Here is a 21,835-nt window from a genome sequence, read left to right as displayed (position 1 = left end):
TACTAGGGTGGCTCCTTTAGATAGACTATAGACAGACTAGAGCAGTAACAAGCAGCGTTGTCCACAGCCCCTCAGTTCATAGTCAAGGTTGTGTGGGGGCAAGAAATGTTCCCGCAAAAGTGAATATTACATTTAATTTGGATTATACTGTCAACTTGGTTTAAAGCTGAGTAGTAATTATACATAATGGCTTATCACTGCAGAAGTGGATGAGACCATTAATGAAGCAGCAGAGTGCCCAAGCAGAAATTGTTTCTGTCGTCACTTTCAATACAGAGTTACTGAATAAGTATCTCAGTATATTATTTAAACATTTCTTTTCAATTAACACTATTGTAACTTAGTTACATTTTACTCATTGCACATCACTGTTGCCCTACATCAGCTATAATTGCGATTTTCTGACAGTTTTATTGCCTTTGCTGCACCATTATTAGTGAATAATAAAAAGAAGAACAAGAACAAACAAGATGACAGACTTGCAGACACACAGAGGAGCTGCTACACCCTTTACAGGACACGTGCTAGGTGCAATAAACCTTTTGTCTGTCCTTCTGTGAGTCCTTGGGCAGTCCTCACGAGCTCTCTGCCAAAATGGCCTTTCTCCCAGCTACAGTCTACCCAAACAGTTCACGAGCCAAGCATGCAAGTGCTGGAAGTGAAATGTCTGGCCCTGGCTCCTTGGCCTAACTCTTCATCCTTCCCCAAAAGCTTCCATTTCAGTGCCAGTCAAGACAATGCGATGGCAACATAGGTCCAAACATACCTGCAAACTCAGTGAGTGAGAGATTAAAGACAACTGGATTGTGCCCCTCTAATACTGTTTCGTGACCATGTCCTATAAACCCGACCAATTATTATAGAGATCATACTTATATACATTTCTGGCCCAGGACACACTGCCTACCTCTACATGCGCTACAGTCGGCTGAACTGCTACAGCTCGCACATGTGTGGTGTCTATGTGTAACTTGTTGCTTGTGACCTTGTTTATTATCATGTTGGGTAAAGGAGAAAAAAGTGTAACAAATTATTTTTAAACTAAGTTCTAGACGACCTCATTTATGACAGCATTGCTACCCAGCATCATCATGGTCTAACATGACTGTGGGTTTAAATAATCAACCTGCAAGCGCAAAAGCAACACAACAGCCAGGGGTAATGCGTCAGTCACCGACAATCATTTGAGCTGTAGTTCACATCATTCATCCTTCAACTATTACCTGTGTAAAAGAAACACATATACATTCACACAGCACATCTCTGCACCACTTATACTCATAGCTGTAAATCTGCAGAATGTGTTTGAGTGCACACAGCGGTGTTTTGAGGTATGTGGGCGTGTTTTTGTGTGTAAAATTCACCCGGATTTTCTCCAGTTCTCCTCGGTTGGCTGTCTGTTGTTTCTCCAGTCGTTCACTCAGCTGGGAGCAGATCTACATGAACCAGAGACAGAGAACAGTTGTTCAGAAAGTTTGTTCTGTTACGGTGCTTTTAGACAGCCATTGACAATTCACCCAAAGTCCAATTAATTTCTACTGAGACATCTATTGTGACACTCAGTTGGCAGTACTGTGCAGCTTTTGTGTGTAAAGAGCTGCCACTGTGTAAGCTAAAAACAAAAACAACACAAAGCAGATGCAGTAGCTTGTTTATACTTTATTGTCTTGCTGGAACTAGGCCAGACCACTGTCTTCAATGCGTTTGAATGAACTTGTGTTATCCCATGAAGAAGTCAGAAGTCAGGAAGTTGGTTTTGAACATTGGTTCTACTAAGGTTGCAGGTTTTCTATTCCATGAAAACATCAGTCAAAAAAAACTCAAAACCATCCTCCATTTCCTTCCACCCCAGTAGAACCAGGATATAATGGGATAAACACACATGTGTAACGTCAACAAATTTAAACAAAAACTCTACCCATGCAATTAGGTCCTCTCCATACCACTGTTCACAACCTTGTTTCTCCTTGTTTGTGGCTCTCAGTAAATCAGTCTCTGTGGCAGACTTTATCCTCTTACACTTACTTTAAGTCCATTAGTGGTGTCATAAGGTCCTGTTTTCCCAGTGGGGATCACCAGACATACACACGAGTATGCATAGTGCATCCTTACACATTACACAAACTCTTTTTGTTCCCCCTTTTCCTCCTTCTCCACCTTCTCCACCTGTAACCCATAGCTACAAACATGCTAACAGACGTTCAAGCAAGCACGCACACACACACACACACACATACACATACACACCCACACACACACACACTTGTTCTGTAGCTTGCCGGCAAACTAAGAGATCGATGTGACGTGAGTCATCCTGATGGGAACACTGGGTCAACCCACCTCTCTGTACTCAGACTATCTATCTGTTCCTGCTCTCATGCATATATCTCTTCCTCCTCCTGCTGCTTCAGACCAATCCATACATCTGTGTATCTTTAGCCGAGCAAATATGCATCTTTCTCTTCTTACATGTCTTTAATCTTTTTCTCCCGTTATCCTCTCTTTTATCTACCTTTCCTTCATCAGTACTGATAATTTATCTGTCTTGATCTCGCAGCTGCCCCTTGCTCTTTTACTCTTCCTGCTTCCTTTTAACTAGTGTGTCCATTAGTGGTGTCATAAGGTCCTGTTTTCCCAGTGGGGATCACCAGACATACACACGAGTATGCATAGTGCATCCTTACACATTACACAAACTCTTTTTGTTCCCCCTTTTCCTCCTTCTCCACCTTCTCCACCTGTAACCCATAGCTACAAACATGCTAACAGACGTTCAAGCAAGCACGCACACACACACACACACACACATACACATACACACCCACACACACACACACTTGTTCTGTAGCTTGCCGGCAAACTAAGAGATCGATGTGACGTGAGTCATCCTGATGGGAACACTGGGTCAACCCACCTCTCTGTACTCAGACTATCTATCTGTTCCTGCTCTCATGCATATATCTCTTCCTCCTCCTGCTGCTTCAGACCAATCCATACATCTGTGTATCTTTAGCCGAGCAAATATGCATCTTTCTCTTCTTACATGTCTTTAATCTTTTTCTCCCGTTATCCTCTCTTTTATCTACCTTTCCTTCATCAGTACTGATAATTTATCTGTCTTGATCTCGCAGCTGCCCCTTGCTCTTTTACTCTTCCTGCTTCCTTTTAACTAGTGCTAACCCACGGCTTACTGTACATCTTTAACTTGAGCTGGTGGCTTTGTGCGTAGGGACCACTCCGTCTCCAGTCAGTTCCATAATTTTAAAGAGTTGGGAAGGACGTGGTGGACAGGACAGTGTGTTCTGCTGGAATTTCAGTCAACAGCCATCTGTAAGCAGGCTGTGTCATGCTTGTCTTATGCTATTGTGTCACATAATAGTTTTTCTGTGTGTTTCTGTTCAGGCTCAAGACCCACAGGACATTTGTTGTTTTCATCTTTTTCATATTCTATTTTGTTCCACAAACAATCTTAATCTTATTTATTTTAAATGTTTTCACTCAATAAATCATCTGGTCCTGCTGTAACTTTACTGCTGGGCAATTTTGGTTTTGTTGTCAATAATCCATGTATACAATATGCAGCATGCTTAAAGCAGCCGGCAACAATTTAACATACAATGCAAAACCTTCCACGCCTCTCTCTGCTCCTCGTATCACTCTGCGAGCCCCGCCCGCCACACCCACAAGTTCCTACGGCAGCAGAAGGAGCCAGTTTTATGCCAAATTCTGCATGCCCGCTTAGAATTGCATGCACCTTGCGGGAGGTAACGCTCATTTATGCTGAGAAACAAGGTGCATGCAAATCTCAGCAGGTAGCTTGTTCTGCCAAATTATGCATCCACCTGTTAAGGTCCTTCACAGACACTTTGCTGTGCACATTGAACAAATGCGGTTATTACCGTACATTTTTCCTGAATGTCAAGGAATGCTGCTTCTACTAAGTGTAATAAAATATTGACAACTCTAAACGATCATAAAGTACATACTTTAAATTATTTATCACCATTGATGAACCCCACAAAGAATATTATTATAATAGCATTTTTAAGCAGTAGGCTACATGGAGGTGCATGCAAATCTCAGCGGGCAGGCAGCGGCATAATGCCAATTCTCCTGGCTCTGATTGGTTGTTTTGTTCAGGGAGAGATAGATTCTTATAAATGGCATTAGGAGCAGTAACAGGAGCCAGTGGAACCTGATTTTCCCCCCCACAGATTATCTGTCTCATGTTCTACTGACAGTTTCAGCAAATATGGCAAAAAGTAATTTTTAAAAGAATTCTCTACTGCTGCTTTAGGGAATACTTAACTTAGTGGGCATATTGTAAGCACATGTAAGCACAAGCACATCATCTGATTGTTATGCTCTGGTCACGTACAAACATATCCTTGCACATTTTAAATGTAACCTTTCAAATGCATTACCACACTTAATATTAATTTATAAGATTACATTTTTCTGCTCACATAGACCATACTCCCCATCAGGACATTCTGTATTTGGCTGCTCTCTTTGTTTATATACAATGAATTAGAAGAAGACAATTAGGATGCGATGCTCAATCAAGGAATGTTCTGAATAATTTGGTGTCCAGGGTCAAAATATTTTAAAAAGGTAAGAAATGTAAGGAATGAATATAACGCTAACAGTGCCTCAGAGACACGAGCACTGGCACTTGTTGCTGTACCTGGCAAGTACCTGGCTAACATGCATCTAGTGCACGTTAGCCGGGTACTTGTATCTACACTGGCTCTGGTCCTACAATACACCACTCAACACTGTTTTTAGTTTCACCATTAACAGACGTTTGTCTATCCTTGTGGGCTGGAGGGGCAATTAGCACACAAAGCTTTTTTGGCCCTAATCCCACAAAAAGAAACGTCATATTCAAAGCCGGGGAAATAGAAAAATGCTATTTTAGGAATACTTTGAGTTATATGGGCTGGAAAACAACCAAGGCTATTTTGAGGCATTCCTCAACTTGTCAGTCCCAGAGGATTGAATGCTGCTGTCCTCCCTCTGCTTTCTCTCCCACAGACTTGTGTTCATTTTCTCCCTCTCTCCATCTATCACCCCCTTCCTCCCTGTCACAAAAATAACTATTTTTGTCAAAGCCCCATTTTCACACTTAGCTCTGCTCAGCACAGTTCTCAGCTGCATGCTGGCAATCCAAAGGCTGTTTTCACTCGTAACACATACAAAGAAAAACAAACGTCAAATCCTCTGTTATTAAGTCTTCCGTTTTCAGATCTGCTGTCAATTCCAATGTGCTGCCAATATTTTTAGACTCAGGTGAAGTTAAGGTCTGTTTCTAAATTAGTCCTCATGCTATTTCTGTCTTCCCCCACAGGGAGTGATAGGAGCTGGGTTGTTGCATAATGTGCTGATGGTAATAGTACTTGATCTGGGTAGGTTTATATTTAAGCATTAAGTGACAGGATGAGATCTGAGAGGATGAAAATCACCTTAAGAGGAATTCAAAAAGACAGGAACTGAAAATATTCTTACAGGCTCAGTCATCAAAGGCTTTGGGTTCAGCTTAGGGACAGTTCGTAAAATTAGATGTTTCTGCTTCACAAACAGATTGCTCTTATATTATTTTAAAATATTTATAGCTAGTCTTGCCACGGTAATGGCTTGATCAGAGATTAGATCTGAAAAGACAAGCCAAATAAGGAAAGGTAAGTGGAGAGGAGTTGCTCAAAGGCTCACTCCCTCAAACATCCAGAGCTCAGGATGAGGCACATAAACTGCACCAAAACAGACAAAACTACCTTTAAGGAACAAAAATATGACAACTCCATCAAACAAAATTAACAACCACTGTAGATTGGTGATGCTGCTTGAGCAGAGTGTGAGGGAGTATCTTAATAATAATAAAAACAGTTTAACATATGAAAGGATCAGAACAAGAGACGTTCAATGGTTTTGTCAAAACAAAAATCACTTTTTTATTATGTTAAACTAATAAAGCAACAAACCTTCAGGTCATTACCAGCCGCTATGCAGAGACCGGCAACTGCTGGCAGCTTTTGCTTAAGAATTTTTATCCAGTCCTTTTGGTCATGGTGAGTCGTTAATCAAGCAAACTATTAAATGTCATTAAATCTTTTTTAACAGGTCACACTCAAACGTGGGCCCACAGAATTACTGAAAGTTTTACGCTCCTCTGTGTTCTATGCTTCTATGATCGGTGAGTGTCTTTCCTTACATCTACTTTACATTTTAAAGCATCTAGAATAAATTCTGAAACTCTTTAAAAAAATGTAAGTGTCCAGTTAATGTCCTGCTGCTGGAAAACAACAGCGGCTGTCCCCTCAGCTCATAGGCTTTTAACCAGAACTGAGAGGCTCCCAGTAGGTTTTAGGATTGATTTAAAGATTTTAGTGATTACCTTTAAGGCTCTTAATGGCCTGGCTCCTTGCTATATTTCAAACCGTTTACCTCCATATGGATCGGTGTGCAGTCAGGGAGACAGAGCTTGTTACATGAGGGTCCTAAGACTTTGGAAGGACATGCATAAGGACATATGGCTGGCTGAGACATTGTTATATATTTTTTTATCTATTCTTTAGTTCTTCATCTATCCATTTGATTCAATTTTAAGCTCCATTTTAATATCTTTTATTCACCTGTATGGTTTGCCCTTTGCTTTCAATTATTGTTTTTAATGTGTTGTTCTGTGAGAAGCACTCTTTTATTTGGTCTACAAATAAAAACGTTTTGATGCTCTAAAATGATTTGCTGTCAGTTAATGGTATTGGGATAGCAGATAACATACTTTTTTATATTATGGAATGAATACGAAGATGTCATTGTATAGTTAGATTTTTTTTATCTGTATTGGATGGTGTATTGATCACCACAGGCTCACAGAGCCTTGGGGAGTTGTCTAGGCTTGTCGAAAAGGGGGAGAGTTCAGCAGCAGACGGGGTTATGATGTTGGATCTAAACCTCTAAAATCACAAATAAAGTCTTCAAAAAACGTTAAAAGGAAACTGGGGTCACTTCTCTAAAAGAGACACACTTCATGATATTATAGCGCTGTATATGCAAACAGGAAGGAATCTATACTTCTTCCTTTAAGTCTTCAAGTGATTTTTGCACAAATAAAGCACATGTTTCAGCTATAAAGTACTTACCTGCTTATATTCTCCAATAATGGAGCCGTTCTTCTTAATCTCTGATTCAGACTTATCGAGCTCTCGTCTGCACATCTCCTTCAGCTGTGGAAACAAAAACACACACATTCATACTGTTGCTGTTGCAGGGCATATACTGTGGACAGAAGCAGAGTCAGAGGCCCCAGAGACCGTGTGATTGCCATGACATGTAAAGAAGGTATTGGCAGATTGGAAGCTCAAGGCAAAGTCATGCCTTCTACGCAACCTCTAAGCAAGCACATAAATCACTCACAGCTACAACTACACACTCACGAAGACAGGAGACATTTGGAGAATAGCACTGAACACACAAGAGAACAGGGGGCAGCAGGTCTGTCCTCCAATTCACTGGACTCAAGAAAATCAACATCAAAGATGAACTGACATTCTTTGACACTGGGAGGTTTGACTGTGTAGGGTCAATGTTTGATCCTTAAAAAGGAAAAGACTACTGGCTGTCCTTCCCCAACGTGTAGGTAAATTCTTTGGAAGCGGACACTTCGCCTCGGAGGCCTACACATGTAACAGGCATAGGTACGGCATAACCCCTTAACGCATAAGTATATATACAGCTTCACTACCTCAGTTAACTACTGCTACTTCAAAAATACATAAATTATAGCTTGTAAAAAATATTATAATTAGCTAAAGACAAGCCAACGTGCCATGAGTCTGCAGGTTCTTATTCCCACTGAAAAAAACAACAGCAGGTGATTAAACTAATTAATACACCATCCACAGGAAGAGACATCATCAGTAAGATTTGGCTGTGGCACTGTTTGGTTTGAACTGAATAAAAACCTGCAGACTCTTGGCTCTGTCCAAAAGAAAGACAGCTCAGTCCAAGCCTGTCATGTTAATGTTACCGCATATTTCCTGCTAGTCCCATTATTGACCCCAGGACAGGAGATTTAAGCAGCATCCTTTCACAATAATTCATCACCTTAGAATTTGTGTTGCAATAGTGCTCACGCTTTTCCTCTCTCCTACTAACTGTTACTGCGTGCCACATGTGATTTAAAGAAAAAATAAATAAATGATTTTATTTATCAGCTGCGCCTAGGAGAAGTTTTTCCTCCACACACGCACAGTTTAAATCCAGACAAGAGCGCCTTGGTGTTGGCTCTAACCTGTGCAGACTCTTCCTCCAGTCGTCTCTTCTCATCCTCAGAGTCCACCAGTTTCTGTTTAGTCAGCAGCAACTCTTTATTCAGGGCGTCTGCCTTCTCCTCAGCCTGACACACAAACACAGACACGACAAAATAACCCAATGTTGATGAGGTAATTGAAAGTCTTAGACATGTTCTGTTCTCTTCTTAGTTTTCTCTATACCGTCTTGCTTTGCAAGGTAAGTCAAATGATGATCTGCACAAATGTGCATTCCCTGCTTCCCAAACACAAACACTAATGCCATGCTGTGTAAATCAAGGTTCTGTGCAAATATAATAAAAAATTTATGTGTTTTGCATTTTCACTCTCCCGCATGTTTTTTCAGTTCTTGCACAATTATTGCCACACATACTTCCTTCTGTTAAGTGTCTTTAAAGAAGTGATGACACATTTTCATAAACATCTGTATACACATACGACCATGAAATTACACAAATATATTAATTGTCTTTGGCTTACGTTGTCAAGGTCTTTGCGCAGGGCTATCTTGCTGCTGACAAGTTCATGTGCCAGGTCGTCATTCTCCTGCTCCAAACGCATGTTAGCCTCTTGCAAACGACGGTTCTCCCGCTGGAAGGAGGGCATAGAGAGAGACAGAGAGAGAAGAAGAAAGAGAAGTGACACAACGTGTCACCAGAGTGCCAGAACACCAGAGCGAGACAGATAAAGACAAAAAAAATGTGAGTGGGACAGCAAAATAGAAGAGTTTATGAACAGAGAGAAGTGAGAAAACACAAAAGAGGAAGGAAAGTGAAGAGATAGCAGAGCAGGGAAAAGGAGTTAATCATGAAGAGTTGTGAATTAATGTGTAAGCATCCCTTTCAACCTCAGGAGTTTCTAGAGTAAGCAGATGAGTTAAGAGGATAAAGTACAGATATTACAAAATCTTCCATTCTTCCAAACACAGGTTTTGAAAGTGGTGGAACATTTTCTTACTTAAGAGGCATTTTTGGTAAGTTTGGTAACTGCCTTGCATGGTGACTTCCGCACAAGTCTGTTATTGCATATAATGCTTTTCACGGAAACATTCTGTGAGAATAAGTTTGATGTGCTTGCTAAAAAATAGGATACATGGAGCAGACTCATTGGAAATGTCTTAAATCCACCCCTAGGTGCAGAATTGCAGTTGTGGTATTATAATGATCATATTACTATGATCGTTTGATGCTTAATGGTTGACTGTATGGCAGTCTTCTCAAATAGCAATAATACAAACATGTTAAGATGGTATTCGCTTGTTAGAAGCAAACAAAGCAGAAGTTCAGTCACTGTTTATGATCTTGTGCTGTACACAACCAACCCACTACCCTTGAGATGACTTATGGCATGTACAATTAATGGCTTTTTTGGTGCTATGTCGTTTTTCTTTCACAAACAAGGACTGTCAAGGTCTACAGTAAAAAAAAAAAAAAATGAATAGAAAGATTTATTCTGTTCAGTGGAAACTCTGGGAGAATATGGTGGTAAATGAAGACAAATAATAGCCTTTATTTATCTTTCAACTCGGCGCAGCTCTTTAAAGACACGCTGCAACGAGAACACAGATTTAAAGAACCAAGTTAGAGTAACATGTTTTTTTTTTAAGTACATCTAACTTTATCAAGGTTATGTTAAGTTAATAGAGAAGTCATTTTATGCTTCATAGTGCGCATGGAAATATGTCTACCTCATATCTCTCAATGGGGGCCTCCTGTTGCTCCTGCTGCTCCCGTATGGTGTGGTACTCCTTCTCAAATTTCTTCAGCTTTTTCTGGCTTATCTGATGGGCAGTGAGCAGAAAAGCAAATGTTTGATACACATGAACTGTTTCACACACACATGAGTAATTACACTAATAATTGCAATTATACACATGATGAAAAAAACAGAAATATAAACTTGCACAATAGTCTTTGGCTTGTGTCATAAAGGTGGCTGCCAGAGAAGAGTCTTCCCAATCTTTCGCAAACATGGACATAGGATTTATCTTTGCTGGACTGTTGCGTTCTTTAGTCCAGTACAGCATTTGAATAACATGTAATGGAACATATGCAGAGTTTACAGGCTGAATCGCTGGGATATCACTCTCCACGCAGTCCAGGGTAAATCATGCCATCTTACTGTTTTGTTGAATTTTAAAAAGTTATTTTTTAGATTTATACAAAATGTAATTTGTTAAGCACACACTTACAGTCACACATGCCTACAGTTGCAGTTCGCACACACACACATTCTATATTTAGGCAAAATCATCAAAAGGCCTTTCACTGCCCACCTGCTGCCTTACATTGGGCTTTTTAACAGACAGCTACCATACAACGAACACTATGTGCCTGATTTTAAGCATGAAAGAGAACCAACAGTGTGTACAAACTAAGACTCGCTTGTCCATTCTGTGGATTTTAATGCACCTAGTTAAGGCTGCAATATCAATGTGCCGTTGTTTTTGCGTGTGTGCCTCCATGTACATGTTACAATCCCAGGTTTAGTATTATACTACAGTATATCAGATGATCCAAATTATCCCAGCACTCATCACCTAATGATGTTGGCAGAACTGGGACACCATGGCCCATATGTTGTCCTGCCCTAAGTGTGTGTGTGTGTGTGTGTGTGTGTGTGTGTGTGCGCGCGCGCGGTCTTGGAGTTCTGCTCTGTAAATAGGAGACTGACAACAGGGAGAAAGAGAACAAGAGGTCATTCAGGGCAGGAGTTGCCTCATCCATCTCCTTTCTCATTCTTTTCTTCCTGCTTTCTTGACAGACAGCTGGGTCTCTAGAAATTAATGCTTAGAGAAGCAATTAGGGACACAGAGCAGCCTCTGCTTTCTCAAGCACAGCCATAATTGATAGACATGAAATATTTCTCATCTTACGTGTCTTGGATCAATTATAAACTAGCTAATTAAAGGTAAACTACACTAGCAACTAGAAGAGGCATATTGTAAAACCACCTGTGCTCTCTCTCAGGTGATCATTCTCTGCTCTTCTGAACCAAAACACAAAAAAACAAACCTATTAGAAGCTTTCTTCATTGCTGCCGTTTCTGCACAACAAAAAGCAACTGTCTGAAGATCTTACAAAACACAGCAGCGGGACAGCTGTAACTGTTATGGAGCTGTTCACTGTATACAAATACCTATGCATTCATGCTCATATGTACTAGAGAGACAATGGAGAGCTCTGAGGTAAACATGAAGGGCTGAAAACTAAAACACACAAGTAAACAATAAAAAAGTTTATGCTTGTCATTTTAATTCTCTGGGAAATTTGCACATATTAGCTTTAGAAGTCAAAAGGTTGGCAGACACGAAGAGAAAGTAGGTGTAACAGCTACACCGAGGCAACATAAATGACCCTAGTTTGACCCCGAGATTGTCTCCTGAATAAATGTGTTTGACCTGACTGTAGTTTATGTCTGTTTGCCTTTATTCACTTAACAAATATTTAAAATTTAATGACCTTTGACCACAATTACCAAGTGAAGAAGTACCACAGAGACTTTTAGAGCTCAAGCAGGCACTACTATTACTGTTACTATTACAGTCGTTATAATCTAGATACACCATTTACCAACTGCGATGGACTGGCGACCTGTCCAGGGTGTACCCTGCCTTTTGCCCGATGTAGGCTGGGATTGGCTCCAGCCCCCCGCGACCCTGTACGCAGGATAAGCGGTTGACGATCGATGGATGGATGGATGGACACCATTTACCGATTCCTTAAATTTACAACAACATTTTTCGTTGCTCTTCTTGAGACAAATCACAATCGTCTGGACTCTACTTTTACGGATTTGTGCTAATTCTACCATGGGTGGGGAGCGGTTAGTTCAACTGGTAGAGCACGCACCCCATGTACAAGGCTAAGTGCTTACTGCAGCGACCCCGAGTTCACCCCTATCTCTCTCCCTCATTTCCTTGTTCTTTCCAGTGTCCTTCCATAAAAAGTCTAAAAAAATGCCCCAAAATATCCCATGGTGTTGGTGACATAAGGGAAGAAGGAGTCAAATTTTCAAAAGGTCAAGGACCAGGATATTTGACCTTAACCACTGTAAATACCCATGTAACTTTTGTGCTTTTTTTACTAAGCATCAAAATGTACATGGATACATCCCCAGGTAGGTCACTCAAATGTAATAATCCAAAATATAAATCCCTTTTAAAAAAGCACAGTGATATTTGGCAAATCTGAGCTAAAATGGGCAATAACGCTGGAGCACCTGTCAACCCAGAAAGATTTATTCTCCAATCAGAAGACAGGATCAACAGTCAATGAGGGCAGCGGTAATCTGGTCAGTTAATCCCCCTATAGCAACATCCAAGCTTCAGATTAGCCTACCTTGACTCAGATTTAATTTCCAGGTCCAACAATGCAGTACTCCCTGAGGTCAATTTAACAAATGACTTCTTGGAATTTTCCCTCGCCAAATAATGCACTAGAAATAACTTTTTAAAGCAGTACGCAGTACATAATGGGTCATTATGCTTCTATGTAACTGCATGAAGGTGTTTTATTCAAATGTGTACGACGAACCCCTTAACACATAGCTACGCATAACAATTACATAAAGCATATACACATATCAAAAGCAGCACATAAAAGAAAAAAATATTATTTATAGTGGTTTTGAACCCCAACGGCCCAAAATCATGATTTATGTTGCCACAAAAATTAGTATTTAAACATCTTCAAGACGGCGCAGAAAGTCCATTTGCCTCTGATTTAGTCTCACTGGATGTTTCTCTGCTGGGGTGGCTCATTGTGTGTCCTTCTATGTGGCCACCGGACTTACTGAGAACAAAAAAAGCTTACAGAGTTTGTGCTAATAAATATCTCTGCCCAAAGTTACCTTCAAAGTCAGGCCCTCTAAACTAGGGCAGGCTGTTCAAAACAGGTCAGGACACAGGTGTGAGTGTGTGTGTGTTTTTAAAAGGCAGAGACAGAAAGAGAGAGGTGCTTGTGTGTACATTGTCTGTTTAACTTGATTTAAAGTGTAAAAGCGGCCCCTAGTGGTGCTTGGCTGCTGGACTCCAGTGGGTTTTATCCATTCATTTGATCCATTATATTTAACTAGATCATCTGATTATTAGAAAATACACTGGTTTTCATGGGTTTCTAATATTCATATCATATAAACACTATTTGAGGTTTCCTGGAGATTTTGAAGACCATTAACTTTACCACATAAAGCACTTACATTTTGAAATGAACGCAGAGTCCGTGTTCATTGTGAACTGAATTGACTTTTCAATATTCTTTTTTTTTTTTTACTCTGAACTCACCTTCATGCTACAGGCCAGCTCCATGAGTTTCTTTGCATTTTCCTCCGAACGGTACCTCTTCGGAACTGGGACACGAAAGAATTTAAGCGCCCCCTCGAAGTCTGTTTGGATCAGATCGTCCTTTGATGTCTGAGGAAAAGAGGGATGGGAACACAAAAGGGCATTAGGTACACAAGCTAGACTAGCCTGTTGGACATACATTTATTTCCTTTTTTGCAACAGGACACCAAGTGATCCTCACGGATTGAGACAATTTTCTGAATTGTGAAAACAGACTAGATATGATAAATAACCACTTTGTGAGAAACCAGTTTAAACATAAGATTAAGATAAGAAGAAGTACTTTTGAGGTCAAATTCTGCTACAACAAAACGTTTGTGAACTGTTTTCGGCACAGAACAGTGGGGTGGCACTACACACATCTGCACCTGCTCTCATGTGCACATCTATAAAATCTTTCCATGGTTTGATTTTCTTTTGCGCATTTCTGTTTCTACTTGGAGCTATAGTTGTCAGTTGCGTTTGTATGTGTTTGTGTTTGTTTGTCTGTATGTGTGTGTTTTCATACTTGCATGGGATACCTTACCTTCAGAAGTGCCAAGGCTACATTGAAGATCACACTGATGCCCTGAAAATAAAGACAGATTTTCAGATTTATGGTGTATTGAGGGATTAAATTGTTAAGAATTTAACAAATAATATGGGTGTATAAGTGTTAAATTTTTTTATATATACTTTATTGCCAAATGTATTAGGACACCCTTCCGAATCATTGAATTCACATGTTACAATCACCTCTGTGGCCACATTTGTATAAAATCAAGCACCTAGGCATGCAGACTGCTTCTAGAAACATGTGTGAAAGACTGGGTCGCTCTCAGGAGCGTGGTATTGTGATAGGGTGCCACCTGTGCAATAAGTCCATTCATGAAATTTCCTCAATACGAAATATTCCATGGTCAACTGTTAGTGGTATAAGAACAACGTGGAAGCAATTGGGAACAAGAGAAACTCAGACAGGAAGTGGCAGGCCACATAAAATCACAGAGCAATGCAAACTTAACATCTCTCCGCAGAGGTTCAGGATTTGGCTGGCTAACTAAAAGACACCCAGAGACTCTCTAGTTGTCTTGGCTTGGACCACCATCGTAAAAGGTCAGTCTTCACCTTTGTCAGACAGTACGTATGATATGAAGCATTTTTTTTCTCTGCATTTGGTTCTATCCACCATCTTAAATCTTGAACAGTCACCCAGTTTCTGCTGCTGTGATGCATCATTACAGAATCACAGTGCCATGCATCACCACAGCAGTGGGATTAATCAGGTGATGAATGGGATGTGGTTTTCACTAGATGTAGAGCTTCACATACAGGCCAAAAATTATTTTTGTCTCATCAGACAATACATTATTTCCCCCATGCTGAATCCTTCAAGTGGATACTTTATTTTACAAACAGGCCTGGAAGAGAGTTCATTGTTCGAAACGTCTTTTATATCATACTTTTTGAATTTGTCTATTTGTCTAATTCGCCAGTCAACTTCTAGAGAAATTACATAGATGATCAAAACTTCTGTATTCAGCGTCATTACTTGTCATTAGGGATGTACGGATCCAACTTTTTCAGTCCAGATGCCAATACCAATTCCTGGGCTTTGGGTATCGGCTAATGCTGATTACCAATCCGATACCAGTGTAAAATTAAAAAGCTGTATTCCTCACTGTGAGGAAGAGACTGGGACCCTTATACTTTTATGTGTAAGGCAACATCAGGCTTGATCAAGCGTGAAATACCTCCAAACTGCTGACCCCTTGTTTTTAGCTCCCTCCATACTATGTTAGCTCTCCAAAATGTTCAGGTCTACCGTAGTATGTGCATAACTAAATTGAATACATCGGCTCCCTTGTCACAATACCCGATCCAGCTATTTGAGTTAGTATCGGGTCGATATCCGATATCAGTATCGGAACGGTGCCTCCCTGCTTATCATTGTTTACATATCTAAAAAGGTTTTCTCTTTGTCAGTATGGGATTTCGTATGTACTTAAATATAAAAATATAAATGAATTGAAAATACAACGTGTAACACAAACAATACAAAATAATGTGTGAATTGCAGCCAGTAAAGTTGCGCAGTGTCTTTATGTTTGTGTCCTTTATCACCAACCTCACACAGTAGCAGGTCAATGATATGGAAGACCATGTAAAGAGGGAACTTGGCTGTGAAGAGGGTGAGGAACCACTGAGAGGCGTACATATGAGCTTCCAGACCCACATTCAGGAAATGGTTGTACAGATCTGGTATATATTCCTGTTTAAGACAGACAGAAAGCAAATGACAGACAGAGGGGAGAAAGAGAGAATGAATTAACAGATAGGAAGACAAGGAGGTAAACAAATAGAGGGAATGAAGTGAAAGGAAAAGAAAGAGGGTAAATAATAATGTAATGAAGAAAGAAGTTAAACACAGAAAAAGTATTTGGGGGAAAGAAGAAGGTGAGGAGGACACATTGATGTAGAACAGTTTAACAAGATAATGGGGAGAACAAAAAGTAGCACTAGTTAGTGAATAGCCCAATTGTATGCAAACAGTGAAGACAACTGCTATAGTGTACATTCAGAAAAAGCACTTCAGATGCAAATGCAACACACATACCTGCATAAGTCTTTCGAGTTGGAAGAACTTGCAATGCAGATCTTCAAAGTTCTGCTTGAAAAGGTCCCTGAGCCCGTAATCAAACATGATCTTGACCAGCACACTGAAAGCTTGCTCCTCCGGCATCTGAAGAAGAAGATTATGAGATTTAGTAATCAGTACCCCATGGCAATTCATATCCTAATGATACAGGTTTCAGATGAGGCTAATATGACAACCCTTTAACTTAACAGCTTTCCCATACAAATATCTCTAGGTTTATGCTACATGACCTTGTTAAATAACTCCTTAAAATGTTTCTCTGTTTTTAAGTGTCCATTGACATTGACACAGTTTGTCTGCTAGGTGGCAGTGTTGACACATCCCTGAAGTGCAAGTCAGTCTCAGGTGACAGATAGACATGAACATATTGTGCATAATTTATAAAAAATAAAATGTCAATGTCTCACAGATGTCACTGTGCATCTGGAACAGTTTTTTTGTGCAGTAACAGTACATCATGCACATCACATCATACACTACATAATATACTGCAGATAAGGCTCCCAGACATTCAAATAAGGCAGGCCAATCTTCCAGCATTGCAGAATGTCAAAAAGATAGTCATGTCAAATGAAAACAAAACAGTCCCCCTCAGCTCTTGAAATAGTTTGAAGAGCTAGGATTTTTGCTGGACCCTGCTGATGTGTGAACTCACGTGCAGCAGCAGCACAGCAGCCAAGAAGGACTGCCCCTGGCAGTAGCCAATCTCCTCATCGTAAACAGAATAAGCCTGAAGGAGAGGACAGAGTCACACGGTTAGTAAATCAGTTTCACAGTGAATTCAAAAACTGACGAGGGAAATGAAGGATAAACCTGGGGTGGTGCTTGTCTAATTATTGTATGATAGGTATCTAAATGTTTCCTTGAAGCTGAAGCCTGTAACTGATTCAAGATTTCTGTTGAGGAAATGTAATGTGAAGGAGAGATGAACAGCCGACGGGGAACAGAAGTAAAAAAGTTGTGGGTTGAAAAAATAATAAAAATGTGTTTTTCATTTGGAGTTGGCCAACTAGCCCATGGCAAGTTTGGTGTCAGTAAATACTGAACTTGTCTTTGACAATTAGTGAGAAAGATGTCCACATGGCTCAAGCTACACTATAAGGCTCAGCGTTAAAATAAACAGACGACGAATTTAAGTTAAGTTGAGAAATTACACAAACAAAAAAGAGACTACCATTGTTCAGTCGTCATTCTATCAGTCAAATAAAATGTGCATAAATATTAAGTTTTTGATCTCACAGCAGACTGCAGAGCACTTGAAGTTGTACAAGCTGTTCAGAGAAATGTCTAGTCATTTTTACCTTTTTAGAAGTTGTTGCACTGTACGCTGTATGTTAAACACACCTGACTTTAACATGAAGTGCCCCGTTACTAGCGTAACAGTAGTAAAGTAAAGAGTTAGCTGAGGGAAGGAGGAAAAGGAAAGGGTCGAAGAGATGTTGGTATAGAGGAAATGGAGTATGAGGGTATATGAGGGGAGGGAGCAAGGGAGAGAGTTTGCAAAAAAGGCTGTAGTGGCCTACTGAGCTAGAAACACAAATAACGAGTGCACGTCAAACAAAGTGTGGATCAATCCGCACACGGAGGAAAGGGAGGGCCCACTGAATTATTCAAGCAGACCTGAGGAGATGTTTGTCTGAGAAGAGATGGATGCCTTCACCTGAGTTATACATAATATATGAAATGAAAATGAAAAAAAACATATATATACTGTGAGCAAACCGCAGGCAGATCACCACTCGTGAAATTATGGAATGATAAGGTGAAATGTCTGAACATCAACTATATACAGTATATACATGTTGATTCTCATGAGAAAGAAAGCACTGGCACTTCATGATCAATAAGTATTGTGTGACAAGTTGCCAGGTGTGTGTGCGTGCATGCCGGTGTATGAGAGCCAACTGTGCAGGAGGATGGATTATACTAGTGTATGTGTTTGTTCGATTTGAAACTTTTGTTGCTTTTCTAGACAGACTGAACTCGCTGAACCACCCAGAAGTGGCTGTTCAGTTAATTAATGATCGGTTCCCTTTAGCTTTGACTCTTGCTACTGCTCTACAAACTTTATCATCGGACCTACTGTAAAGCAAGTCATTTACACAGTAATTACACCGTATGAGGGGAAACACCAGGAGTAATGCACATAGTTGCACATCTGTTTATTCCACATTTCTATATTTTTACCTTTATTTATGTCAACTGTATGTTTATGTCTATATGCAGCACCTAATCACTATAGCAGATTCCTTGTATGTGTAAATTACTACTTGCCAATAAAGTTCTGATGTGCACAAGCAAATTGCTTTCATTTCCAGGTTCTTCTAGCAATGATCACCACTGCTACCAAAAAGACCTATTGTTTATGTCTTACACTAAACAGTAATCATGAGGTTGAACGGTAATAAGTTATCAGTTCTTCACTGTGAACTCTCAAATGTTTTTATCAGTCATTTGTTTTCATGTTTCCAAATATTTTACAGAAGTATTTTGAATTGCATTTGTGTATTGTGTGGATTTGAACAGGGGCGTCAAAGGGGGACGAATAGGTCAAAAGTTGCAAAGAAACTCCCACACAACTTGCATGGCAAATCAGGCATTTGTCTGATTAAGGTCTAGTTCTGAAACATTGCCAGCTTATAAATTTATTTTTGCAAGTCAGATATTGTGTGGACTTAAAATTCCCAATCAAGGTTGCAAAGCAAATCTGTTAAATAAATAAACTGCGGCAAGTTTCAGTAAAGATGCATATGAATTTATATTAATTAATTGTAAATTAAATTATTAATGCAGACCATGCGGGACAGAGTGGAGACCAGAGGAAGGGAATACACTCTGCAAATTTGTTTCTGCAGTTGCTCTATAGCATAAAAGACTTACAACCCCTTGCAGCACACAGTCAGCTATAGCTGTTGATGAAGCTTTGTGCACTGCGCTGAACCATTTTTATTTTTCACTGGCTGCATAATGCTCTTGACTTTAAAGGTGTAGTTTAAACAACCCTCTTGCGTGTGTGTCCCACCTTGCAGATCTTGTAGAGGGAGTCTTGCCCATCTCCTCCAGTGTCTTTGAAGTAGTCATGAGCTGGGAATGTCCTGTTAATGTCCCTGGTGATGGCACTGTCCTGAGGGGACTCCTGAGGATCAAACAAGGGGGAGGGTAAGGTAAATAAGCAAGGTAAAGACGGGTGAGAAGACAGAGAGGGAGATTCACTTCAGAATCTGAGAAGAAATTCCACAGAGGCCCAGCAGTGGTCAGTGTTCCTCAGCATGTGGTGACCATCAGTAAGGGGCAGGATGAATGACTGGTAGCACAGAGTGTTCTCTTCTACAGTACAGAGTGTACACATCTCCACGACTCTCTTTTTGTCAGTCTCTGTTCGTTTCAGGTCAAATTTTAATCTATTTAGAACATGACAAGTAATTCTTATCTTGCCAAAGCTTGGATAAATAATGCAAACAATAGTTGCTAACAGTAATTACACAGCTGTGACAAATAAAATAAAAATAACGGAGGAAAGGAAAACAGGCCAAATACATCACGTAACACAAACACAGAGACATTCCTATTACTTATCAACTTTCTGTGATTCAAATACAATACTGACAGTTATGCCATTACCCGGTCTCTTATACACTGAAGATTGAGACACTGAGACTGAAATACTGTATTGTACAACACCAAGCTGATAATAGGGTGTTTGGCTTTCATTGTCACACCATCTACCATCACCAATCTGAACTGTAACAGCTCTCAGGACATTTTGTGTCAGAGCCAGATAGACAAATGACTAGGCTAGTGAGCAGGAGACTTTTTTGCGCATGTTAAAATTTAAGTGATTTTATTTGGGCTAAATGGTGCCACTGGCAGGAAAATAAACATGACAAAGAGTCTTTAACCGTGCAAGCAGCTTTGCGAGACTGTACTTACACATTCACGATGCTTTGAGCTAAATGCTAACGTCAGCATGCTAACATACTCACAATGACGATGGTAACATGCTGATGCTAAGCATGTATAATGTTTATGATGTGTGTGCCATCTTACACAAGGTACAGCTGAGGCTGATGGGAATGTCATTTGTTTGCAGATATTTGGTCACAGACCAAATATGTTATGGACAAATTAACATTTGTGATTTGAGTGATCATCAGAAAGATTGCAATTCATCCCGAACAAGACATGAATGTTTGTACACCGCATCCAGTAGTTGTTGAGAAATTTCAGTGTGGACCAAAACGGTGACCTGACCCGCCGACAAAAATACCTTGCCATCCACCGAGCTAAGCCGCTAGCATGGCTAATACAAATAAATATGAGGGCACAAGGTCAGAGGAGATTGTTTAAGGTCAGGGTACACTGACACAAGTACAGAGACTAGCAACCTCGACTGCATACAGTATATACAAAAGCCAGGGGCAACATACTTCTCTGGGATATCCCTCTGCTGTGATTACAGAGCACCACACAGTGAAAATACCAAACACACACTAGAGTGTAAACTAGCTAAATTAATTACCCCTCATTTCAATATTGAGTATATTATATCAGTATATTTGGAACAAACAGCCTTTAAATAAGTAATGCTGCTCTAAGACACCCTGGCCATCAGATGATAAATCGAATACACATTTAAAAGATATCTTCATACAGTATTTAGAGGTGAAGTGTCTCTGAAGTTTCGTCTGTATGTTGGGTGTCGTACTACAAAATGGGGCTTTCATTTAACTTTGTCGGCAGAAATCTGGTAGCCGGGATCAGTGGATAATGAGACAGCCCGAAAGAAAGAAGGGTTTCCGTTCAGTCAGCAGAAAGTAACAACAATGCCTCCCCAAGTTCATGTTCAGTGAGCAAATTAATGTGATACTCCATTGATCCATGTAGGAAATGTTTTCACTACACACTGAGTTTTTCTGCATGCCGTGCCTTGCTCAAAGGCACTTTTAACATTAATCCTTGGAGGTGCTTAAAATCCCAACTAGCAAAACCACACAGCAACCTCATGGTCAAAGTAGATGATAAATAGCAATATATCTCCCTGAGAAATCTCTTAATGTTGATCAACAATGCTTTTTTTATTTTTTACATCGCTCTTGTTCTCTTTGTAGCTAATTATACCTTCTTGGTTTCTCTGTTATTGGACCCATCAAGTTCCTCCATCTCCTTTTTCCCAAGGTTTCTGTTCCAACTTCCACAGAGGAAGAGAGTGAAACAAAAATAATGCAAGTATAGAATAAATGCAGGAAGAAAGGGATACTAAAACAAAGTGAGCTAATGGGGACCAGAGACCGACAACAGGGGGCTTTTTTAAAAGTCCATTCCACAACTTCCACCACACCCTTTAAGTCATAGTTACTGTGTGTACGTAAGTGTGTGTGTGTACGTGTATGTGTGTGTGTGTGTGTGTGTGTGTGTGTGTGTGTGTGTGTGTGTGTGTGTGTGTGTGTGTGTGTGTAGGCACAGCCAACTTGACTAGATGCTTAGGGAAGTTTGAGTAATGTTGATTGTTCTGGTCAGATAATGTAGGATCTGTTCCTCAGT

The 21,835-nt window shown here is 40.1% G+C and overlaps 1 protein-coding gene across 1 annotated transcript in view; it reads right to left on the bottom strand.

Moving 5' to 3' along the window:
- The window catches only part of LOC119914278 (rab GTPase-activating protein 1), a 64,285-nt gene that overhangs the window by 7,020 nt on the left and 35,430 nt on the right, over positions 1 to 21,835 (bottom strand). Inside the window, 11 exon segments of the mRNA XM_038733481.1 lie at positions 1,365 to 1,436; positions 7,143 to 7,226; positions 8,294 to 8,398; positions 8,793 to 8,903; positions 10,000 to 10,092; positions 13,597 to 13,725; positions 14,183 to 14,224; positions 15,764 to 15,907; positions 16,253 to 16,378; positions 16,950 to 17,024; positions 19,317 to 19,430. Coding sequence (XP_038589409.1) covers positions 1,365 to 1,436; positions 7,143 to 7,226; positions 8,294 to 8,398; positions 8,793 to 8,903; positions 10,000 to 10,092; positions 13,597 to 13,725; positions 14,183 to 14,224; positions 15,764 to 15,907; positions 16,253 to 16,378; positions 16,950 to 17,024; positions 19,317 to 19,430 — 1,095 coding nt within the window.

Source organism: Micropterus salmoides, unplaced genomic scaffold, assembly GCF_014851395.1.
Source record: "Micropterus salmoides isolate LMB-PRFRI ecotype aquatic unplaced genomic scaffold, ASM1485139v1 Ms_hic_scaffold_20, whole genome shotgun sequence".
Taxonomy (NCBI): domain Eukaryota; kingdom Metazoa; phylum Chordata; class Actinopteri; order Centrarchiformes; family Centrarchidae; genus Micropterus; species Micropterus salmoides.
Note: the sequence above shows the minus strand (reverse complement) of the source record. Positions and strands in the feature narration are given on the sequence as shown.